General features: G+C 47.9%; 1 protein-coding gene across 7 annotated transcripts in view; it reads left to right on the top strand.

The window, feature by feature from the left end:
- Dennd2a (DENN domain containing 2A) overlaps positions 1-19262 on the top strand; it is a 96840-nt gene that overhangs the window by 17124 nt on the left and 60454 nt on the right. For 4 of the 7 annotated variants that reach the window (XM_050148076.1, XM_050148077.1, XM_050148078.1 and 1 more), the window contains exons 2-3: positions 12263-12364; positions 15421-16533. In XM_050148076.1, coding sequence (XP_050004033.1) covers positions 12291-12364; positions 15421-16533 — 1187 coding nt within the window. In that variant the 5' untranslated portion in view covers positions 12263-12290. The remainder of the gene's footprint in view (positions 1-12262; positions 12365-15420; positions 16534-19262) is intronic. The other 3 variants (XM_050148080.1, XM_050148082.1, XM_050148081.1) reach the window with 1 other exon arrangement.

The raw sequence follows: 19262 nt of genomic DNA, 5'->3' as shown, positions 1-19262 counted from the left end.
ACTATCCTCAGAGGTTTCTGAAGAGGTAGACCCTGTTTCAGATAAACTAGAGGTAGGGGGAGAGGAGAGAAAGGGGGGGGAGGAGGAAGAAGGGAGGGACAGAGGGAGGGAAGGAGAAAGAGAAAGGAGTTGGCCTGGGAGTACAGCTCAGTTGGTAGAGTGCTTGCCTGTCACATATGGGGCCCTAGATTTGATCTTCCGTACTATGTAAGCTGCTTATCGTGGTGGAGGTGGTGGTGGTGGAGGTGGTGGTGGTAGTGGTGGTGGAGGAGGTGGTGGAGGTGGTAGAGGTGGTGGTGGAGGTGGAGGTGATGGTGGTGGAGGAGGAGGTGGTGGAGGAGGTGGTGGAGGTGGAGGTGATGGTGGTGGAGGAGGAGGTGGTGGAGGTGGAGGTGGAGGTGGTGGTAGTGGAGGTGGTGGATACAAGCCCTTGGAAGTGGAGGCAGGAAGATGAAGAAGTTCAAGGTCCTCTTTTGCTACAAGTGAGTTCTGCAGCCAGCCTGTATGATCCAGGAGACCTTGTCAGCAAAGGACAGATGGGCGTGTGTGTGTGTGTGTGTGTGTGTGTGTGTGTGAGAGAGAGAGAGAGAGAGAGAGAGAGAGAGAGAGAGAGAGAGAGACAGACAGACAGATAGACAGACCGCCAACAAGAACCCACAGCTCATGAGGAAACCCACAGTCCCCTGAGCAGCTGTGTACTGAACAAAGTCACCTGGAGAAAGGAGTAGGGGGGAGGTGTGTGGCTGTGGATGAATGATGACAGTGGCCTTGGCTTCTGGCTTCTGTGGGGTCCCCAGTTCTGCAGTGAAGGCGAGGGAGCCTCTGGGCTAACGGTCTCATTTCCAGACCTGACTTCCTGTCACTCCACTGTGTGCGTGTTTGGGAGCATCTCCCTGATCGGCTTTTCCAGCCTAGTATGTATCCACCCCCACCCGCACCCCCCTTTCCTCTTTGAATTTCCTCCTTAGGCTGCGACTCTTTAGGAGCACAGTCACTTACAGGCTGGGTTCCCAGTGACCCTGTGGGTCACCATGAGAGAGCTGCTGAGGCCAGCAGGAGGATGTGGCAGGCTGGGTCAGCCAGTGTAGGCGTCACTCCCAACAGGGTCCTGGGAGAAGGGGCTCGGCACTTCCTGGAGCCAATGACTCCATAAATAGAAGGATGGGAAAAGTGGGAAAAAATTTGGGCACCCTCTCCCTCCCGGCAGCTCTGGCTTCTGGTCCTGACTCTGTAGCCTCTCGTGAATGCTCCTCATTCACGTGCATCCCTGCCAATTGGGGGGCTGGCCACGGCAGGCAGTCTGCTGTCTCCTGATGCTAGTTCAAAGACAAGAATTGAGGATGTCAAGGGTGACTATTATCTGGTCATTTATAGTGGCCATTCATTACACTATCTCAGGATAGTGGGTTTTTTTTTTTTTTTTTTGGATGGAGTGGTAGGCTGCTGGTGTTGGGGGTGGGGTGGTATTACAACTGACAGAAATTACACACAGCTCCTGAGACAGTGATTTCCTTCACTTTGTCCAGGGGCTCTGCCCATCCTCCTGTTTAACAGTTTTAATTCCTTCCCGGGTCTTCAGGAAGCCTGAGGTCTTGTGCAGCTGGCTTCCCAGGCCTGCAGACACTCCCAGTCCTCCAGTGTGCTGAGAAATCCAGCTCACCAAGGAAAAGGGACTTCCTGGAAGTGATTTTCCGGTGTTAGTGCTGGAGGCGCTCAGATCACACCCAATCCGCTCTGCGGGGCTGGAGGAAAGGTGGTGGGGCTTGAGCCAGGAACTAGGGTGTGTGTGTGTGGGTGGGTGTGTGTGTGTGTGTGTGAGAGAGAGAGAGAGAGAGAGAGAGAGAGAGAGAGAGAGAGAGAGAGAGAGAGAGAGAGAGAGCCCTCAGCTGCGGTGATGAGCCAGGAACTAGGGGTGTGTGTGTGTGTGTGTAAAACCAGGAGGTCCACAGCCACTCTGCTGCCGTCCTTCCTTTCCCACACTGCTAGGCTCTGTCTTCCTTAGCCTATGGGGAGGGAGACAGCTGCCTCACAGCAGCTTCCCTAAAGTGGAATCTGATTGGCCAAACACAAGTCCTCCCTAAGAACCAATTAGCCTTGACCAGGTGTGGGGCTGGGACGGTGAGTCCCTGGCTTAAAAAGGGCTGCCATTGGCCTTAAGATCAGTGATTTAAGGTAGGGCAGGATCTACAGGTGATTCCTTGCACATTTATTTTATTTTAAATTATGTATATGTATTTGTGTCTATGTGTTGGCATGTTCTTGTGGGTGCTGATGCTCACATAATCCAGAGACATTGATCTTCCTGGTGTTGGAGTTAGGTGGTTGTTAGCCACCCTTCCTGGGTTCTGGGAACCAAATTCAGGGGTCCTCTCCAATCATAGTATGTGTTCGTAACTGCTGAGCCACCTCTCCAGCCCCAGTATGTGGAATTTTTGACTGGATTCAGTTACTTAGCATATTTTCCAGGTTCATCCATGTTGTAGTATGCATCTGTACGTCAGTCCTTTTATGGCTGAGCAATATTCCATTATATGGATATATCACATTATTTATCCATTTATCAACTGATGATCATTCAGTGTTATTTGTTCGATGTTATTTTTATTATTTATTTATTTTGCTTTTTGGGCATTGCACAGAATGCCATTCTGAATATTCTTATAGAATATATAAAGGCATAGGTTTCATTATTTCTGTTTTTTATTCTGTTTGTGCTTAGAGACGTGCCTGGCGAGCTGTAACTGTTAATCTGCTCACCCTGACCATCCCAGAAGGTTATGAATGAAAGCTATTTCCTGCTTGTTGCCCTTAGAAGCAGGTCAAGCTGCCCCAAAGAGTCTGACCTATGGGGTTTCCGAGGTTACTGTCACCAGGGGTCCTGGCAGAGCTGAGATTCTTGATCAGGCCTTAGAGAGATGATGGTCCCATCTTGTTTCAGATGCGTAAGGAGCAGATGTCAAGGTTTGAAGGGTGAAATTTGAACTAGAGAGTTCTGACAGGACGCCCAGTCCTTTTATTAAACATGGCGATTTTGATTGATAATGGGCAAATCTCTGACCCTTGACCTTGTTTTTATTTATTTATTTAATTTATTTTTATTTAATAGTAATTGGTTTTTGCCTGCAAGCACATCTGAAGCCCTGAAACTGGAATTATAGACAGTTGTGAGCTGCCATGTCGGTGCTGGGAATTGAACTCGGGTCCTCTGGAAGAGCAGTCAGTGCTCTTAACCAAGAAGCCATCTCGCCAGCCCCTTGACCTCATTTTTTTGTTTGTTTGTTTTGTTTTGTTTTTTTGTTTTTTTGAGACAGGGTTTTTCTGTAGCTTGGAGCCTGTCCTGGAACTAGACTAGGCTGATCTCGAACTCACAGAGATCTGCCTGCCTCTGCCTCCCAAGTGCTGGAACTAAAGGCGTGTGCTCTGAGGCCAATGGCTACATCTCAAAGTGCATGGACTTCTGGTCCTTCAGAGGCTACAGCCAAGCCCCAGCTGAGGCTCTGTGCTGAAACTAGTTCTTGCCTCTTGCTGTAGATTTCTGACTGGGAAGACTAGGCTGTCCTCCTAAGTTGCCCAGGGCTGAAGGAGCATCCAGTTTTATAGAATTCCCTTTTCTCTTGGTGCTTGAGGTTAAAGCCAAAGCCTCATGAGTGCCAAGTGTGTGTTCTACCATCAGCTGACAGCCCTGACCCCAGGGTGATTGTAGCAAACCCCTATTCCGTTGCGCTGCTCAGGTGTCCAGTAGCCCATTAAAAAGTCTGTCTTGGTGGTGTCCTTGTTCAGGCAGCCATGTCAGTGAGACCTCATGAACAGGGCTTCTCTAACATTTGTGGGGGATAAAAATCTCACAGCAAGCCTGTTCCTGTGGCTCTCAGTCTTTCCGGCCCCTCTTCTGCTTTGATCCCTGAGCTGTAGGTCAGCACTTGTGTGGTAGAGGGATCGGTTGGCACTGGGCTCCACAGGCATGCTGCGTGGACAGAGGAACCCCTCCTCCACCCCGGGCCTCAGCCCCAGACAGACAACTAAGGTAGTGCTTGGCACTAAGTCCCTTTGTCTTTTGCTTTGTTTGTTTGCTGTTCTCCTAGCTCTGTTTGCATTTGGCATAAATCTTCAAGTGTTCAGTATCCCCAGAAGAAGGCCTGATTGGAGGTAGCAGATATGATGGGGATGGAGTTGCTGGGCCTGCTGACCTCAGTGAACTGGTTCCTTTCGTTATATCCATGATCACCCAGGGCATCTGGTGGTCGGTCTGGTGGCGGGATGGCACCTGTTTTTACCTGTTTTCTTGGAACCTCTGATAGAGCGTTTTAACGCGCTTCTTAGGAGAAGAGAAAGTGTGTGTGTGTGTGTGTGTGTGTGTGTGTGTGTGTGCGATGTACGCACACACGTGTGGAGGATGTACCTGTGCATATCCACAGAGCCAGAGGAAGGTGTCAAGTGTCCCATTGTTTTCTGCCGTATTCCTTTGAGGCAGAGTCTCTTCCTGCATCTGGATCTCATGTTGTTTTATGAGGCTGGTAGCCATTATGCCCCAGAAGTTGTCCTGGCTCTCCCTCTCCCCTCAGCACAAGCATTAAAGACAAATTCAAGAACATGCCTGGCTTGTTAAATGGGTGCTGGGACCCGTTTTGGGATTCAGATTCAGATCCGAAAATGCTCTTAACCACTGAGCCATCTTTCCTGTCCCAGAATCATGGTCTTAGATACAGTATTTCACATTTGAGTTGTTTTTAGTTTTCAGCATTATAAATAATAGCTATAAACATCATTCATACATTTTTTCTGTCTTTAGAATTATTTCTTAGGATAGATTCCCAAAGTATAGAAATATACAGTTATAGAGCTATAAAAAGATGGATCCATTAAAAATTTAGTTCTTTCCCCGGCCCCCTTTTGAAAATATTTTATTCCTTTTGAGTTTGTGTATGTGTGTATATACATATGTGTATGTGAGTTCAGGTGTTTATTAGAGCCATGGTCTCAGGTCCCTCCTCGAGCTGGAGTTGCAGGTGTCTCTGAACTGTTCATCATGGATGCTGGGACCTGAACCTGAACTGAGCTGTTCTCATCACCCACTCCTCTGAGACAAGATTTCACTGTGTAGCCCCAAACTCACAGAGATCCGCCTGCCTCTGCCTCCTGACTTCTGGGATTAAAGGCGCGCGCCACCACCGCCTAGTTTCTCCAACTCTCTTAATGAATAAGTGTTGCAAAACTCAGTGTGATACAAAGAAGGTCCTTTAGGACGAGGTTAACAATAATAACTAGTAAAGTAGGAACATTTAGTAATAGTAAATCGAACAGGACAACATAATCATCGTGGTAACAAAGGTAAGTAAACTAAGTCTCAGAATGTCTTGCTGGATCATGCTCATCCTCGTAGTGATGACAGTGAGGGTGCAGGGCCTGTGTGCCGAGAGGTGAGTGATGTGGGCCTTCTGTAGTATTAGGTGCTCTTCAAGGGCTTGACCACATGCTCTGTGGTATCGTGACCCATGCTGTCTTTGCAGCCAGCATGTCTACTCCAGCACAGCATACACTGCTGGACAAGGAGTGACTCCCACCTGGTTGGATGGAGCAGGGCAGCATGAGATGTCCTCACGCTACTCAGAACAGCACACATGTAAAATTTGCAAATCAGCTGTGTATGGTGGCGCACTCCTTTCATCCCAGCACTCTGGACGCAAAGGCAGGCGGGTCTCTGTGAGTTCGAGGCCAGCCTGGTCTACAGAATGAGTTCCAGGGCAGCCAGAGCTACACAGTGAGACCATGTCCTGGAGGAAAAAAATTACAAATCTTATTCACCTATCAGTTTTCAGTTAACGTTTAGAATAACTTAGCACATCTGAGCACAGGTGACTGAGGCAAGGGTGAGGAAGGACTGGGGATGTAGCCTCAGGCACACTGACCCTGCAGAGGAAGCACTAGTGTGCATGTGAAGCGCTGGGGGATGTAGCCTCAGGCACACTGGCCCTGCAGAGGAAGCACTAGTGTGCTTGTGAAGCGCAGTTGTATTCCTGCTTCCATCACATGTGAGTTAGGTATTTAAGCAAGTGGCTGGATTTTCGGAAATCCATTTCCTCTTCAGATAAATGGTGAAGCATTGATTTCTGCAGAAATTAGCAATAATAATAATTTGTCATAGCTGAGAACAGAGAGAAGCAAGAACAATTTAAATATTGAGCAATTTAACAAAGTTAGAACCTGAATCTAACAAGTTTGGTAACCTACAGTATACAAAAGAAACAAGAGGAAGTATGTCTTTTATTTAAAAATCTGTGTGCGTCTTATTTCATGTGCACGGGTGTTTTGTCTGATGTCATTGCTAATGAAAGAGGAGAATGAAACATGGTTATGTGCATGGGCGCGTCTGTGCACCACGTGTGTGCCCAGGGCTCTTGGAGGCCAGAAGAGGGTATCGGGTCCCCTAGGCTGAAGTTACAGACAGCTCTGAGCCTCCATGTGGGTGCTAGGAATCAAATCCGGGTCCTGTGGAAGAGCAGCCAGGGCTCTTAACACTGAGCCATCCCTCCAGCCCTGAGCTACTCTTTATTTGAAAGTAAACAAAACGGAAGTTCAGATAAAGCTCAGCCTGGAGCGCATCTTCAATGTATGTCAGTCCCTGGTTTCAATCCCCAGCACACACAAATAGGAATCTGAATTAAGACTATGAAGTCACATTTTAATATGTTCCATAGTTCCTATTTTTTAATTGTATTGTTTATATGAGATCTTATATGGCCCAGGTTAGCATCGAAGCCATTAGATAGCTGAGACAGTCCTTGGCTTCCTGATTCTCCCGCCTCCACCTCACAGATTCTGGAATTACCAGATGTGCCGCTAGCCTTCAGCTCCGTAGCTTCTACTTTATTGATACGACACGCACGGACTTCATCAGCGACAACACTAGTAGTTAGGGACCTTGAGGGAGGGGGACTGAGCTCATAAATCTCCTCACCCTGTGATTCAGTGTTCCTATGCTACTTTCTACTACTCTTCTTGTGGAATAGTGAGCCTGAAGGAAACATGGGCACATTTCCACGGTGCCAATGGAAGAGGTGAATGACACGTGGTTTCCAAATGTCGTCAAGAGAAAAATGCCTATCCAGGTTCCTAACGTGACCAAATACATCTCTGTATGTAAGAATGTTCTGTAAATCCTAGCATTAAGAAGCCCTGTCTCACAAACAAAGTCTAGCATTAACCACTTAGCCATCCAGCCAGCCCAGTGTGACCATTTTAGAAATCAAGTTAAATCGGTATCGTGCCGCAGAAATAATATACCAATTCCCACTGAAGGAAGCAGCCTTTATTGATTATATTTTTAATTATTTTACCTCGTGAGTGTGGGTGTTTTACCCGTATGTATTTCTGTGCAACACCCTCGTGCCTGGCAACCACAGAAGCCGACAAGGAATTCAGTACCCTGGAATTGGAGGACAGATGGTCATAAGCCATCTTACGGGTGCTGGGAATTGAAACCCGGTCCTCTGGAAGAGCAGCCAGGGCTCGTGAGACATCTCACAGCCACCACATCGAATGATTCCGGCCTCTGTGGGCACCGGCATGCATGTACACATACCCACACACAGACACACACACATGCACAAAAGTAAAAATAAAATATATCTTAAAAAAACTAATATGCTCAATGATGAAATTCAAAAGCAACTTATTCAAGTCATAAATAAATAATTAATGCCCAAGCAGATCGGCCTCCCTAGTCAATGAGGAGGACAGAGGCAGAAAGTCAGGCGGGGCTGAGCTACAAGGACAGTGCCCCAGTGCCCAGGCCCTGAAGGCTCCCCTCCTCTGGAAGTACAGGCTGCAGGCTCCCTCTTCCAAAAAAAAAAAAAAAAAAAAAAAAAGCTTTGTGTTCTTTCCAGAGAGGCATTGTTTTATAATTAATTGCTTTCTTTTTGACCCAGCCTCTTACAAAGAGAAAGCTAGTATGTGGGGAGGGATTTTTTTCTCCCTTTTTTAGTTGATTTTTATTGAGCTCTACATTTCTCCCTTCTTTTCCCCTCCTTCAACCCTCTCCCATGGTCCCCATGCTCCCAGCCAATTTACTCAGGAGATCTTGTCTTTTTCTACTTCCCATGTAGATTAGATCCATTTCTACTTCCCATGTAGATTAGATCCATGTAAGTCTCTCTTAGTGTCCTCATTGTTGTCTAGGTTCTCTGGGATTGTGGATTGTAGGCTGGTTTTCTTTATGTTTAAAAACCACCTATGAGTGAGTACACATGATATTTATCTTTCTCGTTCTGGGTTACCTCACTCAAAATTATGTTCTCTGGATCCATCCATTTGCCTGCAAATTTCAAGATGTTGTTATTTTTTTCTGCTGTGTATTGCTCCATTGTGTAAATGTACCACATTTCCCTTATCCATTCTTCGGTCAAGGGGCATTTAGGTTGTTTCCAGGTTCTGGTGCTATGATAAATAATGCTGCTATGAACATAGTTGAGCATGTGTTCTTGTGAGCATGCTTTGGATATATACCCAAAAGTGGTATTGCTGGGTCTTGAGAAAGGTTGTTTCCTAATTTTTCTGAGAAATCACCATACTGAAATCCAAAGCCAGTTCGCACTCCACCAGCAATGGAGGAGAATGGAGGACTGTTCCCTTTACTGGTATGTGGGGGTTTTAACTGGACTGTAAGCTTTAGTGGGTATGTTTAAAAAAAGAATGCTTTTTTTTTTTTTCCGAGACAAGGTTTCTCTGTAGCTTCGGAGCCTATCCCAGAACTCACTCTGTAGACCAGGCTAGCCTCGAACTCACAGAGATCCACTTGCCTCTGCCACGCCCCCTCCCCCACCCCGAGCGCCACCACCGCCCTGCTTAAAAAGAATGCTTTGGAAGTGCAGCAGTGACAGGAGAGGGGTTGGCAGCTCTGCGCTGGCCCTTGCAGAGGGCACAGCGGGGTCCCCAGCACCATGTAGAAGTTACACAAGCAGCTGTACCTCTCATTCCAGAGGGTCTCCCCAACTCCCTTCTCACCTCTGTAGGCGCCAGACACACACGGGACACAGACATACCTGCAGGCAAAACACCCAAACATATAAAAGTAAATAAAATCTTTAAAAAATTGTATGAACTCTTCTTGCTTCACATTTGTATAGACCGTTTTAGGGCTATTAAATTTTTTAATAGCTGGAGATGGTGGTATACTTCTATAATGCCAGTCTGAGGCAGAATTGCCATAAATTCTAAGTCAGCATCACAAACACATACACACACATGCACACACATACATATATATGTGCACACATATGCGCGCGCACACCCTGTTTCAGAAAACAAAAATAGTACTAATTAAGCCCATCTGGTTAGTAGGAAGTTCTGCTTTTATAGGAAACAGTTGGGTGAGGAAATGTGTTATTAATATTCTTTCATTATACCTCTTGGTCAGCAGTCTGAATCACAAGGCCAAATTGCCCAAGGGCAAATGAGTCCTCACTTGTGTGAAAATCATCTAAATACTATTATTTATCATATTAGATTGCAGGCCAGCCCACAGACAGTTGGTTTTGGTGCATCAGAGATGTCCCCAGGTTACTGGGTGAGACCCCCAGTACACCACACTAGGGGAGCAGACTGTCTCCCAGACTTACAAAGTGACAGTGAAGACTTGTCATCTTATTAATTATTTTACTCTTTTCAGATTGTTTTTATGTGACTGGGTAGTAGTGACACACACCTTTAGTCCTAACGTTTGGGAGGCAGAGGCAGGAGGATCTCTGAGTTTGAGGCCAACCTGGTCCACAGAGTGAGTTCCAGGACAGCCTGGGCTACACAAAGAAACCCTATCTATGTGCGAGTATAAGCCATGTGTGTGCAGGTGACAGTGGAGACCAGAGGGATGTCAAAGCCCACGGAGCTGAAGTTATAGGTGGTTGTGAGCCTCCTGATGCGGCTGTTTGGGACTGCAGTACGTCCTAAAGGAAGCCACTGAGCCGTCTCTCCAGCCTGGATTTTTTTTTTTAAGAACGTGTGTGTGTGTGTGTGTGTGTGTGTGTGTGTGTGTGTGTGCGCGCGTGCCATCGCACGACTGTAGAGGTAAGAGGAGGAGACTGTGTGAGTCAGTTTTCTCTTACCATGTGGATTCTGGTGATCCAATTCAGATTGTCAGGCTTGGCAGTGAGTACCTTCACCCACGGAGACATCTAGGCAGCCTATTTTAATCATCAGGGATTTAAAAAAAAAAAAAGGAAAACAAAAACAACGAATGAGAGCAGCAGAGTCCATACCTGTGAATGAGGCATCGCCTGTCTTCTCTACCTCTCCACTTCCAGCCTCTGCTGCATGTTTGAACTTACTCTTGGACTATGGCTCCAGAATATGCCATCTGCTGGTCCCCTGAGCCCGGGATTTTAGGACTAGGATGGGAAGTGAGTTCACTTAGTGTCACCTGTTTGAGACTAAAGCTACCTGGGAGCACCCCATAGGAGGGTGTTGGTGACTCTGCTTCCTTTGTGTGGAGAGCTATGCAGGGGCCCAGTGCAGCCCAGGCGCCGTCCTGATGTGCTTCTCAGGGATGGAGACAGCCTCACTCAACTTGGCATCCTCTAGAGCATCCTGCACACAGCTTGGCACGAGCGTGAAAAAAAAAAAAGACGGAGAACTGTCTGGCTCCCGTGGAGCAAGGTTGCATGGTGGGGGTTTGGTCTGTGGAGCCAGAGTGCAGGCTGTGTGGGTGGGGGAGTGATGACGGGGTGAAACGTGACTGCTCTCCCCTCCCCCATGCTCCATGTGGCTATCTGCCAGACGAGGACAGAAAGGCAGTGTCTGTGGGCCCAGCCACATGGAGAGGCTCCAAAAGCTTCAGCTGTGTGAGTGTTGTGAGAGGGACAATGAGTTCCTTCCTGTCCCTGAAAGTCCTTTCAGGGCTCCCCTCCACCATGGGATGGGTAGGGGCAAGCGCCTGGCTTCACTGGAGAACTGGGCTCAGTTACACCACAGACTTACTCCAGAATATATGGTGCTGGCTTGCTGTAAAGTGATAGCTAGTCTCCTGGGCGGCCGAGGCTCCAGCCCTCCCCAAACACCAAGTTTGGTGGCTTTGGCAGCTCCAAGCATTGTTCAGCTCATGGGTCCCTCCCTGCCTTCTTCCTCTTAAAAACAATTTTGTAGACATCTGTTTGTTTGTGTGTGCATGCTTGCTCACGTAGAGGTCAGAGGACAGCTTGTAGGAGTTTGCTCTTCCTTCTGCCACGTGGGCTCCAGAGACTGACTCAGGTCACCAGAGCCATCTCACCTGGCCATGCATGCATGTCTTCCTCTTTATAATGTGTGGTCCATGGGTACTGTATTTCACATATTTTTATGTTAAAATTAATTAAATTTGTTTATTTATTGTCTGTAAAGAGACACCATGATCAAGTCTTTTTTTGGTTTTTCGAGACAGAGTTGCACTGTGTCACATACATGCACACACCCCAGCTGTCCTGAAACTCACTCTGTAGGCCAGGCTGGCCTCTAACTCACAGAGCTCCACCTGGCTCTGCCTCCCAAGTACTGGGTTTAAAGGCGTGTGCCACCGCTTGGCTGTGACCAGCCCTTATAAAGGAAAACATTTATTTGGGACCTTGCTTACAATTTCAGAAGCTTAGTTCACAATCATCGTGGCAGGGCGTGTGGTGACATGAACCACACTAGAACAGGAGCTGAGAATTTACATCCCAGTCCCCAGGCACAGCCAGAGAGAGAGAGAGAGAGAGAGAGAGAGAGAGAGAGAGAGAGAGAGACACTGAGCCTGGCTTGGGCTTTGAAACCTTAAAGTCCACCGCAGCAACTCACCCTCTGACAAGGAGACACCTCCTAATCCTTCTGAACAGTCCACCAGCTGGGGAGTAAACGTGCAGCTATCTGAGTCAATGGGAGTCGTTCTCATTCAAACCACCACATGTATTTATTTATGGCTCTGGCCTTTCCCTCCTGGTACCTAACATCTATAAGCATGTCTTGGAACGCAGCCCTTTAATTTCTTTGGGGAAGTCCTAAGCCAGGACATTGAATATCCACACTGTTGCCTGGCAGGTTATTAGCCTCGAAGAAAGGGTAGAAACGTTGAAAGCCTGAGGGGGATCATATAACATCCTCCTCCTGGGACAGGGTTTCTGCACGGTATCCTCTTGCCACCTCCAATTCTGGGCAGAATCTCCTAGAGATATAAACACTGTGGAGCAGGGAGGTAATACCTGCTTCCTTCTGAGGGAAGTGGCCCATGTGACTCGCTGAGTGTGTGTCCCTGTTCCTCTAGGCCACCTGGAGCCTCTCTCGATGCTGACATGGTGACAGTGTGCAGGCAGGCCACAGGCAGCCACAGCTGGACTGGAACTCTGAGCTACAGATTGGCCCACAAGTAAGAGCCTCCCTTTGCATGTACCCTGAAGGTGTGGAGGATGAGCAAGCTCGGTCTCCTTCCTTCCTCCCTAAGAATGTTGGAACCAAATAGTTTTTCACCCCCTTCCTTGACTAAGGGGTATCCCTCTCCTGAGCTTCTCCTTGAACTGCCTTCATTTGAGACGGGTGAGCGGAAGTGGTTGAGAGGGTCTGGGTATTGCTGAGTGGGTGTTGTGACTCTCCCAGTGCCTGAGGGAGCTTTGCCTTCCAAGCCAGGGCGTATTTTTCTAGCTAATAGACTCACAGGTTTCTCCCTCATCTCTGAACCTGTAGCTTTGCAGCCGTAGCTGTCCACGTAGTCCACCCTTCCCATCCTCTGTAAGCAGGGAGCCTTTCCCTGATACTGCTCATGTTGTTATCGCTAAACTCATCACAGCTCTGTGGCCCAGATGCTAGAATCCTAGAAACAGGAACTCCAGATACCCATGGGTAACAGAGTCTGTGGAGAAGACACTGTCTGCAGTGTCTCCATCCTTTAGCCCTCTTGCTTGACCTCAATAAATACAGCATGTTTTTCTGACAAGCCAGTCTCTCTTCTTCAGGTGCTGTTCAGTCATTCCAGGTGTTTGGGATCTTAAAGGAATACTGCAGTGGTCACAGTCGCCACCAGTTGAATACCTTGGGCATAATATATTTATTAATCTACTAACTTATCAAACATTATGTATTGAAAACTTACCTTATACCAGGAACAAACAAAACCAGTTTGGCTTCTATACTCAAAAAGCTCCAGTCTAAAGAAGGGAGATAGTATTGCTACCTGTAGAAGAAAAATAAAACAGGACTATGGATATAGCTCGGTGGTAGAGCCCACCCCACATTCTCAGATCCCTGGGTTCAGTCTCTACAGTGAGAAATAGAAACATAGTAAGGACTCAAACCCAAGCCCTTGTGCCTCCAGATCGCATGTGTTTATTTATTACCAGTGTTGTCTAGTGCCGTACATGACTGAGTGGTTTGTGGCGATCTGTACTGTCTGCAGCTCGCACTAATCTGGATGGTCATGTTTCACGCGTCTGTCCTCTGCTTCCATCTTGCCATGAGAAAAGAAGCTGTAAGTTCTGCCTTTTCAGTTCTTAGGAAAACAGCAATGGACTGTGATCCTGCCTAGAAATGAGGTTCATGCTACTGTCTTGAGGACAATTAGAAGAATTATTTTTTTCAGGGATGGAGAGGTGACTTAGAGGTTAAGAGTTCTTAAAACTCTTACAGAAGACCCAGATTCAGCTCCCAACACCCACACAGCAGCTCACAACCATCTGTAATTCCAGTTCTGAGGGGTGCAGCGCCCTCTTCTGGCCCCCATGTACACCAGACATACATGTGACACACATACATATATGCAGGCAAAACACACATAAAGTAAAAATCAAATAAATACTATTTTCTTTTGTACTCTTTTTTAAAAAATTTAATTATATATTATTTATACAGTGTTCTGTCTGCATGCCAGAAGAGGGAACCAAATCAAATTACAGATGGTTGTGAGCCACCATATGGTTGTTGGGAACTGAACTCGGACCTCTGGAAGAGTAGCCAGTGCCCTTAACCTTTGAGCCATCTCCCCAGTCCCTTCCTTTGTACTCTTACGGATCCTAATTGTTGTTTTCTAAAAGACCTTCTGCTTTGATAGCCATGGAAAGTGTGTTTGCGTTCTCACAAGCTTAAACTTTATACTGTTCAACCAAGATCAGCAGCTTAATTTGTGAGCCGATGACGTCACTAAGGGAGAGGTCTTATATAAACAACTCTTGGTCTCTGGGATGGAAAGTTATCGTCAGAGGACGAATGCAGCTGTTAGCTGTTCATCCCTCACTGTGAACTTTAGCTGGAGTTTCTCAGTCACTATACAGTCAGATTCATATAAACTCAGGAAATGTGCCCCGTTAGCTTCGTGTCTGTTTACTGAGCCCGCCCATCTAATCGCCATGCCTAACTGTAGTCTCTGCTGTGCAAGAATGGTTTGTATTTTGAAACACATACGTTCTTATTCCCAGTAAGTGTGCTTCACATGTGTCCTTCCTAAAGGGTTTGGAGCATCCTTATGGTGCTAAACCTCCTATTTAGAGGCGCATCGTTCCATACGGCTCTCTAGACAGAGCTGTCTGCAGTCATAGAGAACCTCGTCTGTCCACTGAGGAACCATCTCCCACATGGGGCTTGCGAGTGCTTAGCTGGCAGCTGGTGCATCTAAAGGAGAGAAGCTTTCATTCCATCGGATTCAGGTTCAGATAACCCCATTGGCCATTGGAGACCGTATTTGACAGTACATGTATAGGCCATGTATAAAAATCTACTTCTCCATGGTGATTCACACATTTACTTAGGCAACAGATACTTATTGCCTCCTGCTCTGCCAGGGCTATTCTAGAAGCGAGGGAAACAGCTGTAGACAAAACAAGCCCTCTCTCACGGAGAGCCATTTCAGTGAGATTTGTGCTCCAGAGAGTGTCCTGAGATATCATGGCTTCACACCCCAGCTCAGGGTAGTTGGTGAAAATTGAAGGATTTGGCAGGGCAGTGGTGGCACTCTTGGGTGCATCTCTGAGATCGAGGCCAGCCTGGTCTACAGCGTGGGAAGTAGCTGAGTTAGTAAGGAACCTACTGTGTGAGCATACAATTCTGAGACCCTGTGAAGAGCTGCCTGTGGCAGTTTATGACACCAGCCTTGGGGGAGAAAGACACAGGTGGTTCTCAAGGGCTCATTGACCAGCCAGTTCAGTTCCCAGTGCCCTCATGGTTGCCCGCGACCATCTCTAACTCCAGATCCAGGGAATCTGAAGCCCTCTTCTGACCTCCATGGACACCAGGCACACACGGTTAACAGACATACATGCAGGCAAACACCCATACACATAAAAAGGAAAACAGCAGCAACAGCGAGAACCGATAGCTTCAGTGCTGTGGTTGGCAGTTAGTAAGTACTACTTACACCCGAGTTCTGGTTGCTGTCCAGGACTGGCTGAGAACAGTAACATAAGGACCACTCACCTTCTGTTTGTCTCTCTGGTACAGGGTCAAGGCAGAGGGTTCAAAGGCTGGGGAAGTTCTTGGAAGGCAGCCACTTGGGAGATCTGTTCCTTCTCGAGAGTCTAATCCAGCACTGCCCTTGGGAAGGAGCCCCCCAAGGAACCCCCACAACCTCATGCTGGAGGCAAGAGTGGACATGCTCGGCTCCAGTATGATCATCAATGGCCCGGCTGCAGACCTCGGTGCTAAAGAGGCCAGCAGGCCCTCGAAGAAGCAGCCTGGCAGCGTCCAGAACCCTGGGCCATCCACCCGAGCCCGAGCCCAGCCCCTCAGCATAAAGGACAAGATATCCAAGTGGGAAGGCAAGAAGGAGCCACCCACTCCTGAGCCTGCCAGGCCAACAGAGAGCCAAGAGAACTACTTGCCACCCTGCGGGGTAGAGCGGAGAGGCAGCGAGGTCACCAGAACAAAGAATGGGTTGAGGCTTGAAGCAGAGAGCTTGGAAAATGACAGCAGAAGGACAGCAAGGACCGCGTGTCAGGACACAGACCGGTGGCCAGGCCTGAGGCAGAGTGACGGGCAGCCGGAGCCCAGCCAGCGCCGAGGGGTCGAGCTGAAGCCCAGTGACTTGCGTTTTCAGAGTGACCACCTCTCCGTGCTCAAACAGGTCAGGAGACTGGAGAAGGCCTTGAAGGATGGCTCTGCTGGCTTGGACCCCCAGTTGCCGGGGACTTGTTATTCCCCACACTGTCTGCCTGACAAAGCAGAAGAGGACCAACGCATTCCCGAGAGTCCTGGAAGTGGGGGTGCTTTCGCAGCTGGCCGCAGGGCCCACCACTTGGAGGACAAGGAGCCAGGCCCTGAGGCTTCAGAGGAGTGTAAAGGCCAGGAGAGTGTATACCCGGGCTCCAGGCAGTGTCCCCCGAAGCCTTTCATCAACCCCCTTCCCAAGCCCCGCAGAACGTTCAAACATGCAGGAGAAGGGGACAAGGACAGCAGTCCAGGGAGCTCAGGCATTGGCTTCAGGAAAGAGAAGAGAAACCTGCCTCCCCTGCCCTCTTTACCTCCCCCTCCCCCACCGCTGCCCTCCTCCCCGCCTCCTACTTCTGTGAATAGAAGACTGTGGACTGGGAGGCAGAGACCCAGTGCTGACCACAGGTAGGTACTCACCAGAGGACTCTGCTGTTGCCTGTGTCCCTTTGCCACTGTCCTGCCTCAGCCAGATGACTTGTCTCATTCACCTGGGGCTCAGAGTCAGTCAAGTATTCATGGGGTGAGGCAGCTTGTTGATCAGCCTGGAAATGTGGTAACTGATGTGTTTAGCTCTTGTTCTCACAAAAGGAAGTTTGCGGGCTGGAGAGATGGCTCAATGGTTAAGAGCCCACTGACTGCTCTTCCAGAGGTCCTGAGGTCAATCCCAGCAACCACATGGTGGCTCACAATTATCTGTAATGAGATCTGGTGCCCTCTTCTGGTGGGGTGTGCAGGCATACATGTAGGCAGACTGTTGATAGATATCTAGATAGATGATAGATAGATAGATAGATAGATAGATAGATAGATAGATAGATAGATAAAAAGAATGTTTGCTTCTAAATATTTTCCTCTGCAGGCAGACACAGTGGTACAGGCCTAAAATCCCAGCTCTTGGGAGTTTGAGGCAGGAGGATCGTAAGTTCAAAGCCAGCCTGTGCAACATAGCAAGTTCTAGGCTGGCGTAAGCAACTTAGTGAGGTCCTTTCTCAAAACAACAAAATTACTTTTCGGGTGTGATAAGAACTTGTAATTGTCACAAAAAGTTAAGTGAAAACATTTGTGAAGCTATCCGCTTCCTTGTTTACCTTTTTTCTTTCAGAGTGTGTGTGTGTGTGTGTGTGTGTGTGTGTGTGTGTGTGTGTGTGTGTGTGGTCAGAATGGGTGTGGAGGCCAGAACAGACATTCGGTGTCTTTGTCTTCCTCAATTGTTCTCCACTTTATTTCTTGAGACAGAATCTTTGTCTTTCATTGACCCAGCTTGGCCTAGAGACCCCTTCTGTTCCTCCAAAGTTTTGGGACTATAAGTGAACTACAATGTCCACTTGGCTTTTCTTTGGGTTTTAGGGATTCATATTCTCTCTCTCTCTCTCTCTCTCTCTCTCTCTCTCTCTCTCTCTCTCTCTCTCTCTCTCTCTCTCTCTCTCAGACAGTGTCTGTGTATGTAGTCCTGGAATTCTCAATGTAGATCAGTCTGGTCTTAAACTCACAGATACCCCCGCCTCCCGAATGCTGGGATTAAGGGTGTGCACTATCATTCCCAGCTGTATTTGTTGTTTGCTGTTGTTGAGACAAGGTCTTTGTAGGGGCCCCTGCAAGCTCTACAGGTGGCAGAGAAATGAATCTCAAAGCTGAGAAAGAAATTCAGTTCAGCACAAAGTAGCCGGTACAGATTCAAACTTCTGGAGTCTGACCCCAAGCAGTTTATTTTAAACATATGTAAGTAGAGTATAATTTTGGAAAAAAGTTTCCTGGTAACAGTTATCTCAATCCCGAGAGCACTATAAAGCTTAAAGCTTAAAACTCTCCTGCAAAGTTCAGGTTGCCTCTACATTGAATATGGGTTCTATGGCTTAAGGGCCCAGGATCTAGTGTGGTCTCTGACCCACATAGCACAGAGGTCAGCAGGCTATGAAGTGCGTGAGACACCTTTACTTTGACTGGGTTGGTTCCATTGACTGAGAAACAAAGCCAAAGATAAAGGGAGGGAGAGTCTGGGCTAAACATTCTGGGGGGTTTGGGTGAGGCCTGGCCCTACAACTAGCAAAGGTCACCTGGTTATTAAGAGCATCGCTCCCAGCTTCTGGGTGGAAAACATGTGTACACATCCTTTCTGTTGAGGAGACAAGCCATGTGCTTGTCTGTGTGCACCACTTCGACCTCTCTACAGGTCTTACTTTGTAGACCAAGCTGCCACAGAACTCACGCTGTAGCTCAGGCAGGCCTCGAACTTGTGGTCATCCTGCTGTAGTCTCCCAAGTGCTGAGAGTACAGGTGTGAGTCACCGTGTCTGGCTTATTTTATTCCCTTACCTGCCCCTTAATTTTGCTTGACATTTTCCACTTGGGCTTTGGCCACTCATGCTCAGCCTACTGTTGCCCAGGGCCACCAGCAGCCTCAGCCTCAGTAACTCCAATGGCCAATATTCTGTCATTTTCTTCGATGCCGTCTCTTGGTATTGAGGGCAGCTATTTTCTTATCCTATCTTGAAACACTGCCTTCATTTGGCTTCCGGGTCAGGCTCTTCCAGGTGAGGAGACCTCCCCCCGACTGCTCTCCCGTCTTTCCTTTGCTCCTTGTACCTGTTAGAACAGTACCTATGCCTGCCAGGCTCTGACCGCGGGCTCTGTCCTCTCCCTACACTTCTTCCCTGATGGGCTCATCCCATCCTGTGCGTGTCACTAGCAAGTGTATTTGAGAGCTCCTCTCTGTCTCAGAAGTGTGCGTGGCTCTCCACTTGGTTGTCACTCTCGTAGTAAACGGCTTGTTAAATGACGTCATCCTTTATTTAGTCACTTAACCCAAGAGCTAGTCACTCTCTTGGGTTTTCTTTTTCACGTGCTCCTGACTAGCCCAGGGCTAACCCAGCAATAAGTCCTTCGGTCTTACCTTTAAAACTTGGTCTCAAATCTGATTATATTACTTTGGACCCATTGCCCACCTCCCAGAATTCCTCCGAGAGGCAGGCAGTTTCCAGAAGTGAACTTGTGGCCTGCATTCTCTCAGTGTTGTTTGTCAGCTAGGGTGCTTTTGGTGCAGATAACCTGATTTTTTTTCTGTTCTCTTCAAGAGGAAAACAGTTTGCATATTCTAAAGTGTGTGTGTGTGTGTGTGTGTGTGTGTGTGTGTGTGTT

Source organism: Alexandromys fortis, unplaced genomic scaffold, assembly GCF_014885135.2.
Source record: "Alexandromys fortis isolate MF-2015 unplaced genomic scaffold, M_Fortis_MF-2015_v1.1 scaffold_57, whole genome shotgun sequence".
NCBI classification, from domain to species: Eukaryota; Metazoa; Chordata; class Mammalia; order Rodentia; family Cricetidae; genus Alexandromys; species Alexandromys fortis.
This window is presented reverse-complemented; position numbering and strand designations above follow the sequence as displayed.